At 37.9% G+C, this 17,290-nt stretch overlaps 1 protein-coding gene across 2 annotated transcripts in view; it reads left to right on the forward strand.

The window, feature by feature from the left end:
• Positions 1 to 2,384: 2,384 nt before the first annotated feature.
• LOC112153636 (short transient receptor potential channel 7) overlaps positions 2,385 to 17,290 on the forward strand; it is a 53,564-nt gene continuing 38,658 nt past the window's right edge. For both annotated transcript variants that reach the window (XM_024283998.2, XM_036213902.1), the window contains exons 1-3: positions 2,385 to 3,434; positions 7,750 to 8,512; positions 14,005 to 14,187. In XM_024283998.2, coding sequence (XP_024139766.1) covers positions 2,953 to 3,434; positions 7,750 to 8,512; positions 14,005 to 14,187 — 1,428 coding nt within the window. In that variant the 5' untranslated portion in view covers positions 2,385 to 2,952. The remainder of the gene's footprint in view (positions 3,435 to 7,749; positions 8,513 to 14,004; positions 14,188 to 17,290) is intronic.

Below are 17,290 nucleotides of genomic sequence, written 5' to 3' on the forward strand. Positions count from 1 at the left end.
ACGTCGGTGTTTTCCACAGAATGAGTGAAAGCTGGAGTCGTGAAACCGGCACTTCTTCTATCTGCTGTCACAAAAATGAGGAAAGCTCCTGACAAGGATCCGACAGAGCGGACTGACTGAGCAGCTTGAGAGGTGCATCTGCTTTGTTTCCCACCTGATGCACCAAGATGGGGATGACACAGATGGTAAGAGAAAAAAGCAGTACAAACGAGAAGCAGAACCCACATCATAAAGGTGGCTAAAGTCATTTTTAAGACCAAAAAAAGAAGAAAAAAAAAACATAAATCTTGATTAAATGAGATTCCAAATGGAACTCAAATTTTTTTCATTGAAAATGTTAAAAAACTAAAAAAATAAATGCTAATTTATAATCAGCAGACAGAAGTTCTCCATAAAATTGTGATGATCTGTAAACTGAAAGGATCTGCTTGTGCTAACTCTTTCATGCATTTAGTCAAAACTGCTCTTCCCCTTTGCATAAAGACCTTACACTGTTTTTAGCCAAACACCTTTTCTTTAAAAAAGAATAAAGGAAAAGAAGAAAAGTGAAATTTCAGAAGCATGTAGGAGAATTCTAACTTAATAGTGGAGCAGCTAACTCAAAAAATCTTTCATTTTATGATACAAGCATGAAATTTGGCTGAAGTACTTATAAGACACCAAATTTTAAGAAAAAAGTGCTAGCCACTTTAAATTCCAAAATGACGGCCATTTTCCAAGATGGCCACCAAAGGTTGTTGGTGTAATGAGTTACATTGAAAAAATGTGAGTACTTCATCAGGTGAAATGAGGTTTTTATTGCTAAACATTACAGGGATATTAACTGGCATGTTTTAGGCAGAAAGAGCTCATCCTCACTGCCACCCTGGCATTAGCAGTCCATTTTCGAGGCAAAAAAACATTGAAAACATCATCAAATAAACTATTTTTATGATATTCTGCCAACTTTACTGCCATGGCGGCCATCTTGAAAAAAATGACGGCCATATTGGATTTTTGTGTGGCTAGCACTTTTCTCCTGTAACCAGATCCAGAGACTATAACTGTACCAAATTTCATGCTTGTATCATCAATTAACGATTCTGGCTAAAAATGACACTAAGCTGCTCCACTATAAGGAGCAAAGATCATATGCTTAATCTGCTACTTAATTTTGAAATGTAACTGTTTGCTTTTATTTCGGGAATTATTTATTTCATTTTTAATCTAATTCCAAGCGTAAGCTTTGTTAGCATATTCTTAATGTAGTTAAACCTAAATGTGGAAATGTTTGGAAAAAAAATATTTTATTGCCTGAAAGTCAAATGTATGACAACTTGCTATCGTCTTTGTCGGTGCAACATTATCTACAACCCAAATGCAAAATGAATCAAGCTGAGATGGAAATGTCATGGTTGTGTATCTGCAAGGAGAATCAAAGGAATGTTTCATGTATGTTTTCTGTCTATTTTGCATTTTCCTATCAATACATTTTAATCTTAAACCCAAACAATAATAGAAACAAGAATGTATCTTAAAATGTATTTTTTTTGTAGCATGACATCATATAAACACACAAGCTGATCATTGACCTCCCAATAATTTCTGCTGATGTTTTAACTTTTTATCTTAACCACCGTTTTAGCCTGGTTTTAACTTTAACTTAACCGTTCTTTCACTTATTTGCTTTAAATCTGATAATTATTTGCTCTGTAGTTGAGCTGGTCAAATGTTTTTACATCAAACATTATTTAATTTAATTCTTAAATCCCTGTCAATTTTAAAATATGCAGATTAACAGATAGCTTTCAGCAACAACAATGTTTAAACCATTTAAACTTTTATTTATATATTTGATTTTGTTTTTCTTCTGACGGACATTATAAAAGTTTCATTGGCGTTCAAAGCGTGAACACACATATACTATTCATGGTCAAGTATCAGCTTTGGTGATCTTTACAATTTTATGTTATATAGACATAATGGGAGATAATTAAAAAATGTCACTTCCTTAAGTTGCACAGGAAATATCTAAAGTATATTTACTTTTTGCTAAGTATTGGACTGATTGATTTCAAGCTGTAGAGATTATTTCTAATCTAAAGTAGAAAATCAATGTTCCAATGTTAAGTGATTTTGATAATGTGGACATTATTACGCATTCTAAAGAATAATGTTCTCTCATAATCAGTAACACAAAAGATTTATGGGACATGCGTGCATGACTGTGTGTGCGTGTTTTTTTTTTTTTTTAATATATATGGATGCATTTTGTGCGTAAATCCAATAATGGATCAAAGGGCTGCGTCAGTTCTGGTTATTGTCTGTGTGGGAGAGCAGGAAGTCTCCATCGTGACTAATGATTCTCCGCCTTCTAATCAGAGTCTAAGGACACACGCACACACAAACTCACACCCAATGAGGGAAAACCCTAATCGGGTTAGTCTGTACCTGTGAGAGATGTGAAATCTGTGCGTAAATCTCAGAACAAAAGAATGTACTCCCTTTAAAATCCACAAACTAATTTGTTATTTTGATGTTCATTGATGTCATTTCACCTTTGAGATTTTTAAATGTCTTTCTATTTGAACTTAATTAAAGGTGGACATTTAGTTCTAAAATTAAATAGAGAGATCATAATCAGTATTTCCTCGTTCTAAATCTAAATCCTAAGCTCAGTTTTTATTATAAAATGTAATATATTTATGAAAGGATGAAATGAACTGATTTGTAGAGCTGCCAGCTGCTCCTTTCCTTTCAATTGGAGAAGGTTGGCTCTTTTGCGCGCCCGCGCGCGCACTGCTCGTGCGCTCTAATTGGCGCGCGCGCTCCCTTGAGTGAGGGTAGAGGTCTGGTTGTCTCTGCAGCGCGGCTCAAAAGAAACTTGTGCAGAGAAAACTTTGACGAACACCGACAAATGTCTGTCTGCTAGCAGGAATCTCTGGAAGTTTATGGTGCTCCCGAACTCTCCAAATGTGTGACGAGGGAGAGGAAAGCGACGGCGGCGAGAGGGCGCATCTCTCGGAGTCCCCCTCTCCGCCACTGTCAGTGATTTTCCCCCGAGGATCTCCTTCTTCTCCGCGGCCCTTGGACCTCTTCTCCTCCGCCTCTCCGCTGTTGGGGGACACGGACCCGCCTTATCTCGCCTCCTCAGAGTGCCTGCACCTGTCTCCGGAGAACCTGGAGCTCGGGGTTTCCACGCGCTTCACATCTCCAAAGTTCCGTCAGAGCACGGCGGGCGCCGGCTCTCCGCTTCGGCCGGATTCACGGAGAGATGTGGGATTTGATCACTATGATGTCCCCGTTCCCAAATGGAGAGGACGAGGCGCCGAGAGCTCCGAGCGCCTTCAGCACCGCGGACAGAGACTCCAGCAGGCGCCGGAACTGCAGGACTACGGGAACCACTGCTCCACTGAGCTCATAGACACCGAGTTCAACTCCGAAACACGACAATCGTGAGTTCTGTCTTTTTACCAGCCAGTAGTTTTGTGCCCACTCCACATATCTGTAAAATCTAGTTGAAGCACAAAAGAGCCCTGATGATTCAAGCCTACTGTCATTCCAACAGGTAGAGGTTAGTTTAGGTGAACAGGCTTTTCCCTGCGCCAATCCTGCAGGCTGTGACACACAGGAAGCCACGGTTTGTCAGGGTTTTAATGGATTGCATCCGGATAACTGAAAAGATTTGCGCGCCTTTGTTGGAGGTGGATGAATAATTCAAGTTCCCTGCACGTTAATATCAATGGAATTGAACTGTGCTGTTATCTTGAACCATGTATCCCCTCAAGTACCTGGGATTTCCCAATCCCATTTATAGAGGTAAGCTGATTCGGTTGAAGTGGTTCATCCCTAATGAATATGTGTTGTGCACACAATGAATATGCAATTGAGATGGAAGACCTGCTTGTTTTTCCATCAGATCCTACACTTGTGTTGATAGAACCTCTGTTTTGGGTTTAGTGGAGGAGTGACCAGACAAAAAGTCACAAAAATGTTTTTTTTTTACCTTAAAATATGATAAAATCTATGTCTAAGATCAGCTGAACTGAAGAAAATGACTCATTGAGCAGGAGGAAATAGTTTCTCTGCATCCATAATGTACAGTGTCCATTGTATAACATCCACAGACCCTCAGATGGGCATACGCAATGACATTTAATGAATATTCATTACTGCGGGCTTATAAGCATGACTATCAGAAGTTGAGGATGGCAGGCCTCGTGTCGAGTCTTTGATCTCGCCTGTTCTGCCTCTTTGATACACCAGTGTTCAGCGTAAAAGGCTCTGTCATGGAAAAAGACGTCTGTGTGCTCTCACTTGAGCCTGTGTCCTAAGAGGGGGGCACACGCCTGTTTTTCATTAGTTCTAGATTACGGTGAGAAATTTACTTTTGATCTGAAAACTGAAAGGCGGCTTGCTGCTTTGGAGTGTCTGTGTACGTGGGTGCGATACTGAGTATTCGCAAGATGGACGTTCAGGCTGAAAGACCCCCTACAGCCTCCCTGATTTCCACGTTTTCCATTTCCAATGTTCATTTTCTTTCCTTGCTCTGTTCCAGCTGAACTGTAAGTGACCTGAAGTGACTGATCCATAACACTGATTATGGCTGATTGGAGATCAGCTTAGTGCATTTTGAAGAGTCAAGAGTTGATTACACAATCAGGTTAATGACGGAAATCTGACATTGAAAATCCCAGTGGAGTAATAACGGCAAAAGAAACCAAGTATTTTAGGAAGTGTGCTTTCCAGCTGTTTACAGAGCAGCTGCTGTGTGTCCTGGAACAGTCTAGAAGGGCTGCCATATCCCAAAGAACATTTCCCTCGTTTGCTTTTTTTAATGACTCTGATGAAGGACCCTCTCATCATAGCTCATTAATCCAGATTTACTCATACCACAGGCATTCAGTTTGGTTACAGTTAGTGGTTAAGGACCTAATTTAATTTACACACCCGTCCAACCATTCAGTAACCTTTCATGCCAAATGAATGGAGATGTTCTCAGACTTTAAAACAAATGTGTTTCAGTGTACAGTCGAGGTGCAGCATTGAGCAACTCTGCTCTAAACTCCAGATGTTTTCCTTCGAGAATTTTGGCAAAATTAATTTTGTTTCAGATTATCTTTGTATTTAATCATATTTCTAATTTATGTTAAAAAGAAAGTCTTTATTTGACATTAAAATGTAAAACAGCTTTCCAAATGTTCTCTCAAAGTCTAAATACTCTATGATGAAAGTATTATTCTAAGTTTGCTATTTCTACACTAATCTTCCAGTAAAAAAAAAAAAAAAAAAATCACCCTTTTCTGCTCTTATAATCTCCTGGAATCAGTAATAGTAAAGTTGCGTAATCTTATTTTCACTTTCCTGACATTTATATTGATGGTAGGAGGAATTACCTCAGAAATTGGTACTTACCGAATAGAACAACAGGAGAAAAATGTCTCAAAAATTGGGGTTTGCATAAAAAATCCACTTTCCAAAATCCAGAATAATTTCATGTCACCAGTAGTCTTTTAAAATGGCAACACACATTTTGTTAAATTTAGGTATAAATAATGTTGTTGTGGCTCAACAATGTTACATGTTTGTTCAGATTACAAAGTTCACATTATTTTAAGGCTGTCTTTTAGTTCCAAACACCTTTTTTATCTACTTTGAGGCACTTTTGTTTAGGTTAGGCAACTTTCTGCAAAAGCAACTACACAAGGAATATCTAAGAATATTTCTTTGAAAAAAGACCAGCTGAATAAATTACAGTGAAAAACGTTTAAATCACGGATGACCCGTTGTGCATCGACTGTAACTACAGATTCCAAAAGCTGGCCGGGTTGTCTCTCCTCAGCTTCTTTTAAACTAATGCAGTGATTTAAAGTGACGCCTCGAGTCCAGAGCCTTGAATATGAAATTGCAGCAGAGACTCGATTTTACCTTCAGGTGAAAAAGATCAATTCTTTGCCTTGAACCCAAAGGGAAAATGTGTGTGGTTTTACATCTGTAAGTAAGTTCTTTGGAAATGAACACATTTGTAGCTATAATATAAAAGATCAACTATATTTGCTTTGATCGATGTAGGGCTCAACAGGTGGGACTGGAAATACTACTCGCATACAAATGTTCCACCTTTGAGAGGTTTCTCTTCAGCACTAAATCATCATCAGACTCATTTTTGTGTGAAATTTGAATTTCAAAATCCATACTAGCCAACGAACCGTATTTGGGATCAAACGTGTGTGTTTATACCATCTGTGATGAGCAGAGGGCAGCCACGCTTCAGAATGAGAAACAAAAGCTTTTCAACATCACCCAGCTGTCCTGTTGGACATCGAATCCCAGACACACGAACTTTTACTATAAAAGTAATCAAAGTGGCTTGTATTTTGTGGCAGCTGCTTTTCCTGGGAGGAAACAGATGAATGTCCTGTTTGTAGAAAAGGGAAACCAGTTATGGCTTCCCATTCAGACACAGAGAGAGCAGCATCATGCATTTCAGATCAAAACAGTGGTGATGGATGGAGAAGACAACAGAAGAAGAGTGATTCATTACCTTTCTAAAAGGCTATCTAAATGGGTCAGCAGCCATACTTCTCCTATGTCGTTAGGGAATTGTCCAAATACCTTTCAGTAAAGCTTGTCGGAGAAGGGATTTGTGTTGAGACTGAGAGAAATTACCCAACTCCTAATCTCAGTGTTTTATAGGGGATTAATGGCACAAATGAGCTCTCTCAGAAACTGTCAACAACAGCAGCAAGCTAATAAAAGCCATCAAAGAGTTTGTAGTGCACCTGTTTGGGGAGAATGTGTGCACTCATACTTTGCATGCACAGCCATAAACTGTGCATGTGAAGACGATAAAATGGAAGAAAAAACTTTTTTTTTTTCTAGAGAGGAATTCTTTGCTGATTTTTGTAAATTAGAAATCAAAAGCCTTATTGTCCATATCGTTTAAGTGGACACACACACACACACAAATGTTGAGTTATTAGATTCATACCCTGCTCAAACGGTGAGGGTGTAAGATTATTCCCATCCTCAAAGCACCCAGAAGGAAGATTTCTACAACAAACAGCTTTCTGTGTTCATGCCTCATCAGCCACACACACGTAAAAGGCAACCAAAAAAGATTTAGAAGTAACTACAAATCATTTTGCTTGTTTTTTTTTTTTTACATCATAAATTCCACAGGAATGCCTATATAAGCTTGTGATAAGTTAATAAAGCTGACGTTTTTTGTTGTTTACGTATAAAGCATGTTTGTTCAAAAACCTGTGATGCCTCTCTTAAAAAAAACTAATTAAAAAGTGTGAGATGTTGAAGACAATTTCGTTTTCCGCTGGTTAGTCCATCAGTGAATATCAACGCCAGTTTGTCGTTCCAGAACCAATTGAGTTGACAACTTCATCTCAGTGTTGCAGCTGGAGCTGTCCATGGCTGTCACCTTTGACCCCAGGGGTGATTCACTGCTCTGGTTGGAGATATTTCTATCATTGTTGGAGTGCACTCTGTCAGGTCAAAGTCTTTGTTAAGTGCTGCTGATTGTGCTTGACCGGCCTTTGCCCACAGACTGGAAGAGAAATGACGATTATTTTTGCATTTCATCATAGTGAGATTGATGTAAATTAGACTAGCATCTCTGGCCTTCTACTCATTCCCCTCCCTGAAATCTTAATTACATCATCCGTTCTTGTGGTGTTAATGTCCTGCTGCAGCATCCTTAAATGTTAGTGTTTCCCCCTCATTTCCCATGTGTAAAGTCTTCATTTCTGCCTCCAGGGTGGAAGCCATGAATCGCCGTCACACCACGCTCAGGGAGAAGGGGCGTCGCCAGGCAGTACGGGGACCAGCCTATATGTTCAATGAGCGTGGCTCCCCCCTCACTGCAGAGGAGGAGCGCTTCATGGATGCTGCGGAGTACGGGAACATTCCTGTGGTGCGCAAAATGCTGGAAGAGTCCAAAACACTGAACTTCAACTGCGTGGACTACATGGGCCAGAATGCTTTGCAGCTGGCAGTGGGGAATGAGCACCTGGAGGTGACGGAGCTGCTGCTCAAGAAGGACGGTTTGGCCAGGATTGGGGACGGCCTTCTTTTGGCCATTTCCAAAGGTTATGTTCGAATCGTGGAGGCCATCCTGGCTCATCCGGCTTTCGGCGGGGGCATCCGACTGGCGCTGAGCCCTCTGGAGCAGGAGATGCGGGATGATGACTTCTACGCCTACGACGAGGATGGAACACGCTTCTCGCATGACGTCACGCCCATCATTTTGGCAGCTCACTGCCAGGAGTACGAAATCGTTCACATACTTTTGACAAAGGGGGCCCGCATAGAGAGGCCCCATGACTATTTCTGCAAATGTTTAGAATGCGTGGACAAGCAGAAGAAAGACTCATTCAGTCACTCGCGCTCCAGGATGAATGCGTATAAAGGCTTAGCCAGTGCAGCATACCTGTCCCTCAGCAGTGAGGACCCCGTACTCACAGCACTGGAACTCAGCAATGAACTGGCAAGGCTGGCCAACATAGAGACGGAGTTTAAGGTGAGGAGGCCTCTGCATGTCTTTCATACAGAATTAATACCTTTTTCTAGAATCAGAAATCCTTTATTTTACTCTGGTATGAATCTAATTATATAAAATTTTGTTGAGAAATAATTTAGCTTATTTTATACAAAAAATATATGATTTTGTTCTAAATAAGACAAACTTAAATGTGTCTTTTTAACTGAAACAAAAACATACTTATCTTTTTTAAAGAATTTACATCAGATTTAATAGAAACATGTTGATGCTGAAATTTGTAAAACTTATTTCCAGATCATAAAGACTTAAACCACTTATGTGATCTGTTTATTACTACAGTATTAAAATAACAGAATTGAATATTTATTTTATAAGATCTCTCCATTAAACTGGTTGGCTATATTAAAACTCAGCTTTTCTTAAAGAAAATCTCTTTGTTTGGCAACATCAGTCAGCAAAAATGAGAATAAAATCTACTTTTTAACAGTCAGCAAACAGATTGCCAGATTTGTTAGAAAACATTTTATCGAACATTAAATATGTCAAAAACAAGGTACTTTAAAAAATTCTCGATACTTTTTAGTTTTATCTCAAAGAAAAACAATTCAAAGCTTAATTCCTAATATTTATTTATTTGACAATTAAATAAAAAAATGAGAGGATAAAACCTCTTGAAATGAGAGGGTCCTCCTTTCCAGTACGTGTACAGATTCAAACAAGAATGACAGAGGGGAAAAACAGCAAAGAAAGCTTAACAAAACTAATTTGACTATAATGAGTAGCATAACAAATTCCAACAGTAGGTTGTCGGGTCGTCGTGCTGGTAGTTACTGAGTATTATTCTTTATATTAGAGGAATATAGTTAATTCTGGGCTGCACGGTGGTGCAGTGGTTAGCGCTCTCGCCTCACAGCGAGAAGGCCCCGGTTCGACTCCCGGCTGGGACCTTTCTGTGTGGAGTTTGCATGTTCTCCCCGTGCATGCGTGGGTTTTCACCGGGGACTCCAGCTTCCTCCCACCGTCCAAAAACATGCTTCATAGGTTAATTGGTGACTCTAAATTGCCCCTAGGTGTGAATGTGAGAGTGAATGTGTGTGTGATTGAGGCCCTGCGACGGACTGGCGACCTGTCCAGGGTGTACCCCGCCTTCGCCCATCAGTAGCCGGGATAGGCTCCGGCACCCCCGCGACCCCAAAAGGGAGGAAGCGGCCAAGAAGATGGATGGATGGATAGTTAATTCTGTCTACGTTCAGTTTTTCTTCATTATTCTGCTCGTGTTGGGGCTCTTGTCACTGAATGTTTTGAGTGATTCATTATGTCTGTTGACGCCTCTACCCCATCCCGCCAAATTAAAAGCTGTCCTTATTGCACAACTAATCACAGTTGTCAAAAGGCTTGATATGTATGAAGCTGTTGAGGTTTATCGCACTAATGACAAAGCAAACAGGCTAAAACTCTAAATGTGATGTTGACAGGTGTGGAAAACACACACAACCACAGAAAATCTCCAAAAGAAAAGTGACTTCCTCTGATGGGGATTCTGGTTTTTGTTTATACACACCACTATGATACACAAAGGTTTGATTTAGAGTCACCGAAAACTCTGATGTTTACCAAAGAAAACAGTAGGCTACTAAAACACCTCAGTTCCAATAGAATCCTTTCAAATATTCTTGGTAGGTCACGCTATCCGAATGTATCACACTTTTACTCTGTTATTGTATTTTTACTTGTTTATGCACATTTTTTAACCTTGTTTTACTTAATACCTTCCTCTAACGCTTGGTTTATTAATCTATTCCCCTTATACACACATCTTCCACCTTTATGTTTGAAGTTCAGCCGTTTCACTCGTCATCTTTGTCCTGTCTCCCAACAAATTAATGAGGGGGGGCTCTCCTGAGGGGCTGGGGTCATGAAGTAACTTATCTGTCTCATTTCCATCTCATTATCACCTTCCTGTCCCTTCTCATTATTGCTCTCCTTGTCCTTCTTCACTTTTGCTTGTTATTCAAATAATGTTTACTCTGTGCATCAAGCAGTAGTTTGATGAGTTTATGCAAAAAAAACTAAGAAAAAAATCGCCTCAAAAGAGATTCCTGCAAATGAATCCTTCCAAGTATGTAAGCCTAATGTCTCAATAAATCAACTTATAGCATTTGATACACAAAAAGCTTGCATTCTCTTCTATACAATGACTGACGACTTATAGAAAATGTATCAACTGTCTTTAGATTGTTCTTTATTTAAAATGAATCACCATTTTATCCTTGTTTAGTTATGGATATCATTAAAAGTAAAAAAACACACTTGTCAGATCTACTATTTTGTTACTTTCATTAATTTAATTACTGATGTTTCATGTAAAAAAATAAAATAAAAAATGATTTGAATTTTAAGTAACACTTATCTAACCTCTTTGTTGTAGATGTTGGCACAGGCATTTTGAGGATGCTATTTTGTGAAGATGTCAGTTGAGGACTTATGAGCCATCTATACGTACATTAGCCTCTATATAGTCTAATGTACTTGATTTCTTGCTCAGTTATCCGGTGGGGCCTCCTACTTCCAGTTAAAGCCTGTTTGTGCTGTTCTCTAAAGAAGAGCAATACACTCTTGTGAAAGAAATATTCAGTTTCAGCAATTTCTCACATGGAATACCCTTCATTTCTATAAGAACAACAATAGACAGTTGAGTTTTACATGAAAGTTCTGTTTTTTGTGGACATTTTGAGAGCTTAATCAACCGTTTCTAATCATCTGTTGGCCTTCAGACACAATTATAACATTAGAAGACTGGAATGGTGATTGCTGGAAATGTACTTAGTTACCTATGTAAATAATGTATCAAAAACAGACATTTGCAGCCAGAATAGTTATTTTAATATGATAACATTGATGACATCATAACTATTGATAAAATTTATCACATTATTAATGCAAAAAGTGTATTTCTGAATATTTTAAGTCATCTTCATTGAAAAAAATTGTGCTTTTCTTTCAAAAAGAAGACATGTTTTAAATAATCCTAAACTTTTAAAGTGTAATGTGTAAGGTGCATTAATGTGTTTTAATAAAAACAAAATCAAGAGAGCTTGCAGTCACATCAATATAACTTTGTCTAAACTAAATTATATGTAAACTCAGGGCTCTATTTACTGTCATGAATCAGTAATGCTAAATGTATTATGGTGCAATGAAAATGAAAGAAAAGCCTAAGGAGCCATTTTAGAGTCAGAAAAATGCAGTGTCTGATAGCTCCCTGGTCTCAGGTGCTCCAAATCTGTTTAGATAATGTAATCAGTCAGTGCGATCAGCTTCCTTAGCACCTCAAGGACACGAGGATGCAATCTCCATCACAGCGTACACCTAAACTGCAGAGCCGCCGCATCCAAGACAGAGCGGACAAGTGATGAAAATGAGTCTTTTCACTTCAAGAAACATTTGAATTTTCCATTTCTGTTGCTGTGTGTTCATGCATGTGGTGTTAATGTTTTACACAGAGGTTCATTTTCACTTTTCAGTAGCGGATGATTTTCCCCAGCATTGACTACTAAAATAACAAAAATGGAGTTTCAGGAACAATAAGACATTTTTTCTTTGTTATGTTCTAAATGACAGTGCAAAGACATGAAATTTCTTCATTTTCTGCATAACTTTTTTGGGGCCCAGACATGTTCTTGCTGCTCCTTCAAGTACTCACCACCATTTGTCTTGTTTTTTGAAATCCACATGTACTTCCAACTTTCTCAAACTGATCTTATCCCCACCATAGAGGTCTTTTAGTGTTTTTTTTTTCTGAGCTGGGTTATGAATGCTGCATTTTTAACCCCGTGTTCCCCCATCTTGTTAGAGAGGAGCTGTGGGACTGATTTTTGTGCAGACAGAAATATAGGAAGGTGCTTCTAAATAGATCTACTCGTATTGGATGTTTAAATAAAGCAGAAGGTGATATTAAAAATAAATACATTTGTAAAATACTGAACATGTTTACACATTCAGAAAGAAAGCTTGATTTCTGGACCCTATCTGGATCAGTGTTTTGCCATGAGCACAACACCTGAGCTCACAAGCTTTATCTCTAAAAGGTCACTGCTTTCAGCTTTGCTGACATACAATTGATTGAATGTTAGTGTGACACCTGTGTGCAAAAAAAAAAACCCTAAATGAGTGGTTTTGTGTGCATTTGTTCAACAACAGCAACAAAATATGCGCACAATCCCCTGCTAGTAAACATTGTTCCTCCCCTTTGGCAAAACATCTGACAAAACTGTAATGAGTCTTGTTCCAAGTTGCATATTTGGTGAACATGTGATGCTGCAGGCGCCAGAACCTGCCTGAAAACCCAACATTTATCTTGACTTTTTAAGACAACACATCAATTTCTACACAAGTGCCTCAGGAAATACAAGCATAAAACCTGCAAATGCTATTTGGATGGAAAATACTCTAAGATGTGTCTATTCTTTTTCATAAAAGAAGACGGTATTGGGAAGTTTTGGCTTTTTTTTTGGTGGGTATCTACTGAAGTGTAGTGGCATAACCTTTCTATTCAACTCCCACCACTGACTTGTCCATCTGAACTCACTCACATGAAACCATTCTTACTCCACTGTTCAATTTCAGTCCTCCAATCTCATCCTTGGTCTCGTCTCCCGAGACAAAAGCTGTCAACCTTTGCAATCATATTGGATTTTCTTATCATAGAGCATCACAGATGTCTGAGCAAAATGTATTTTAACTTGTTGATTTTCCTTCATTTCAGTTTAAATGTTTAAATTAACCCTGTAGTGAATCTGTGATTGGAACATCTTTGTTTGTCATGATTTTTAGTATTTAATTCAAAATATTGGGATGCAGTTTAGAGTTAAAAAAAAATCTCAAACTAAGCCATGAAAATGCGGAGACAATTTCAATGAATGCCACAGGTGCACAGGAGGCAGAGAAGACCCCCATATTTTTACTCACAGATAACAGAAATCGCTGCAGAAGACGAGTTGTCAAAGGGAAATGAGTGAAATAGTTGGCTTTGAAAAAGTGTGGTGAGGAAAGCCTAATGAGAAGCACGCTTTACAGAAACATGTGAAACCTCTATTTAAATTGTTGTGGAGAAAAGAGAGACAAAGAGACCTTTGATAGAAGCTGGGAGAAGTGAATTCATGTGTGTACGGATTAGCTGCCTGGGTCTGATGTGTGAATGTAATAAAATCACACAGTCTTCTGATGTTTGCCTGAATTTATGACCTCATAGTCTCATTTATTAAATATTCTTTGCATTTTTTAAATATTAACACATTTTACTTAAAGTTGTTAGTTTTTATCCAAATTCACGTTAATATGTGATTTTATATTTATAAAATGGTGTTTTGATTATTTTTGATATTCAAAAGAAAAATGTTTTACAGTTTAAACCATGCTTTGACAGCATATTGACGGAGGAATTGATCTGTCAAGTTTGGAACATCAAGCCAACATTTTAAATTAATTTTATTGTTTTTTTTCCCATACAGAACGACTACCGTAAGCTGTCCATGCAGTGTAAAGACTTTGTAGTGGGTGTGTTGGACCTTTGTCGGGACACGGAGGAGGTTGAGGCCATATTGAACGGCGATGTGGATCAGTGCCCACCCAGCCCTTACAACCGGCCCTGCCTCAGCCGCGTCAAACTCGCCATCAAGTACGAAGTCAAAAAGGTAAGAAAAATCCACAGAAGCTATTTTTTTGAGTAAATTAAAGCGTTTATTCTTATTTTAGGTTTATGAATTCACTTTAAGTAATAGGTTGTAACGTAAAAGAGCAAAACATTTTAGGATAAGGTCACCAAAAGAACCTCAACATTAAAAAAAGGGATTTTTTGTGGTCATTTTTGTGGACAGTTCAAACTCCACAAGCTCAATTTATTGCAGTTATTATACTATTATGATTAAACTATGTATCTTACACTATTACCTCACTATTATTTCCTTTTACTGTTTTTTTATTTCATTAATAGTATTAATCTTTTAATATACAGCAAGGAGAAGAGGGATACATTTTGCTGCATTTACAGGAACAAATAATTCTGGTTCCAATTAACTCCAACACCCTTCATTTTTTATGTTAAAAACATATCACAGACTTAATTTCCTTTTTCCAATCAGATCAGTTTTATTTTCATCATGTTTTGTGGTGGTTCTGTAATGCTTCCAAAAGCTTTGCACCAGAAAAAAATCTGTAATTTTAAAGACTCTACACAGCCTTTTATTGAGTCAAACTATAATTTCATTTAAGAACACATATGGCAAGAACATACTGTATATATTTGAATATAAATAATCAGCCATCTAGATAAGCAATTTGGAAACCATTTAACAAGGAACTGAAAATTTTAATTGCATCGTGATTAGATATTACCAGACAATCAATAAAGATAAAAATAATAATTAGGAATATTGTTCTAACATTGCCAGTGAAAATACTTCCAATTACTAGGCCACTGTGATTTATGGTGACCCTTTAATTATGTTCATGTTGCAGGAATTGATTGCTAAATACGTAAGCAATCATATTTTAAGGAAATAAAATGTTACAAAGTTACAAAGCAATGACAGATCCAAAAACAGAGGTAGAGGCTACACATCAAGTTATAATATACGATACAGAGACACGATTCAAAGATTTATGCGTCACTTTTTACCATGCCACAGATGTGGGAGTGCCTTTTGGTGTAGCCTTTTATTAAAAAGTGGAATAAATTATAATAAAATGACTTTCTTAACTCCTAAATCGACTTCCTGGGGGGATAAAAAACGTAGTCTCACTAAAATGACAATTACCATCCAAACACAGACATCAGGTTCATAGAGATTGCATAACTCAAAAAAAGTGTAGCACATCATTAAGTAACACTTGTGGATAAGTTTTGCTCCAGAACTGCTTATCATTAAAAGGTACTTCAAAGATTTCTTTCTTATCAAGTTGTAATGAGGTTTTGCAGCCTCCGTGTTACTGACAGCATAAACAACAACTAGCAGTTGCAAGGTGGCTGTATGCTAATGCACGAGAAGCTAAAAATATATTAAAATGCAACTTCAGAGGACAAATTAATAAGCTGGTTCTAAGGAGGTAAGTAAGAAGTTATGAATGTTTCATCATTTAAAATAACTACCCAGAGCTTTTTGTAAATCCAGTAAGAATAGCATTTCAAAACCAAGAGGCAGCATTTCATTTATCATTGCACAAATACACTTTGCTCAATAAATGGTTTCCAGTCAGTTGCTGGCCTGATGGCGTATGGATGGCTGTCTGGTCAAAGTTTGATCAGTTAGAGAGCCATTACTGTGCCTCAGCTGGTCTGTCCACAGAAACACACCAATTAAATTTTGAGCTGAGGTAGTGGTGGGTGGAAGGATGCACAGGTGTACCAGAGGCGCATGCTGGAGCCGATTCCCCTATCAAATATGAAAATAGCCCATTTCCAAGCCAAATACATGTGTCTAGAATGCATCAAAACATTTGACAGCTTTTAAAGTTTCCATTTAACTCAAAGAAGAAACATAATTATTGCTAGTTTGAATTTTGGACAGAGAAGGGGTGTCTTTTTAATAAGCAAGCTTGTCTCTGCAGCTATTTTTTGGGAATACACCAAATTCAAGCATCCACTGTGGGTAGACAGGTATGTCTGGGAAGAGGGTAGAATCTTCAGTCATGTTCTTTCAGGTTGTGGATTTCTTTAGTGTAGTTTTTGCCCCTCTATTGGTGTTGACTGGAGGGAGACTATTTAGTATTCAATCTACCTATCTATTTATGTATTTTTGTATTAATTTCTATTATGCAACATTTTTATATTTTGTCTATTTTGTGTATTTTCTTGTATTTTCGTGTATTTATTTACATTTTATTTATTTGGTTTCAACCTTTTCAGCACTTTTTTATAAATAAAGTTTGATTTGATTTGATTCTGGAAGGCTACAGGTCACACAAAATGCACCAAGTCAGAATAAGGGTAACTGCAGAATCCACCTGTTCCACAGCCAGGCAGAACTTCATCAGAAAAGCCTGGCTCAGATCCTTCAGATCCTGCTTGATAACCAAACTTTTCAATCTGCTGCTTGTAGTTCATGAGTTTAACTTCCTCTACAACAGGGGTGTCAACCTCATTTTGGTTCAGGGGCCGCAGTCTGATCTCTTGTTTTTGTTTTGGGTTCACTTTGTTTTTTTCTCAGTTGGAAAAAAAATGCCTCAGCCAATATACTAGTCTAATTACTTATTATTACACTGCCACAGAGGCCAACTGATTTAAAATAAAATGCATTTTACTACTACTACTAATAATAAGTTAATTCAATTTTAATACGACTGATTATTTTACATCTGACATTGAGTAAACTCAAGAGGGACCTACACTCTACCTAAAATATAAATGTGCAAATCAATGGAAAATTAAACTCAATTAAATTTGCAAACATTTGTGAACTTAATAATTTGGAGTTAATGACCCTTTCTCTTCTGAAACTGGGCGTGGTTTGGCCTTCATCACGTTCATTTCTTGATCTCTTGTCTTGACAGTCTTGCTTTTCCTTTGCTCCCCCTAGTGGCGGAAATCCACATTGTCATCCCTTTTCTGGTTTTCAAAGTTTGAACTTAAGTTTTAAGGAGTGCAACTTTGACACAAAAAAAATCTGCAACACAGGCCTTTACTTTTCTGTGGGAGTAAAGGAAACCATATACTTTGTGAGAAATCATCCCAAATGCACTATCAGCAAGGTTGATATAGAAAGACCTGAAAAAAGTCTGAACAAGCTAAAGCATGTTTAT

This window comes from Oryzias melastigma, linkage group LG10 (genome assembly GCF_002922805.2).
Source record: "Oryzias melastigma strain HK-1 linkage group LG10, ASM292280v2, whole genome shotgun sequence".
NCBI classification, from domain to species: Eukaryota; Metazoa; Chordata; class Actinopteri; order Beloniformes; family Adrianichthyidae; genus Oryzias; species Oryzias melastigma.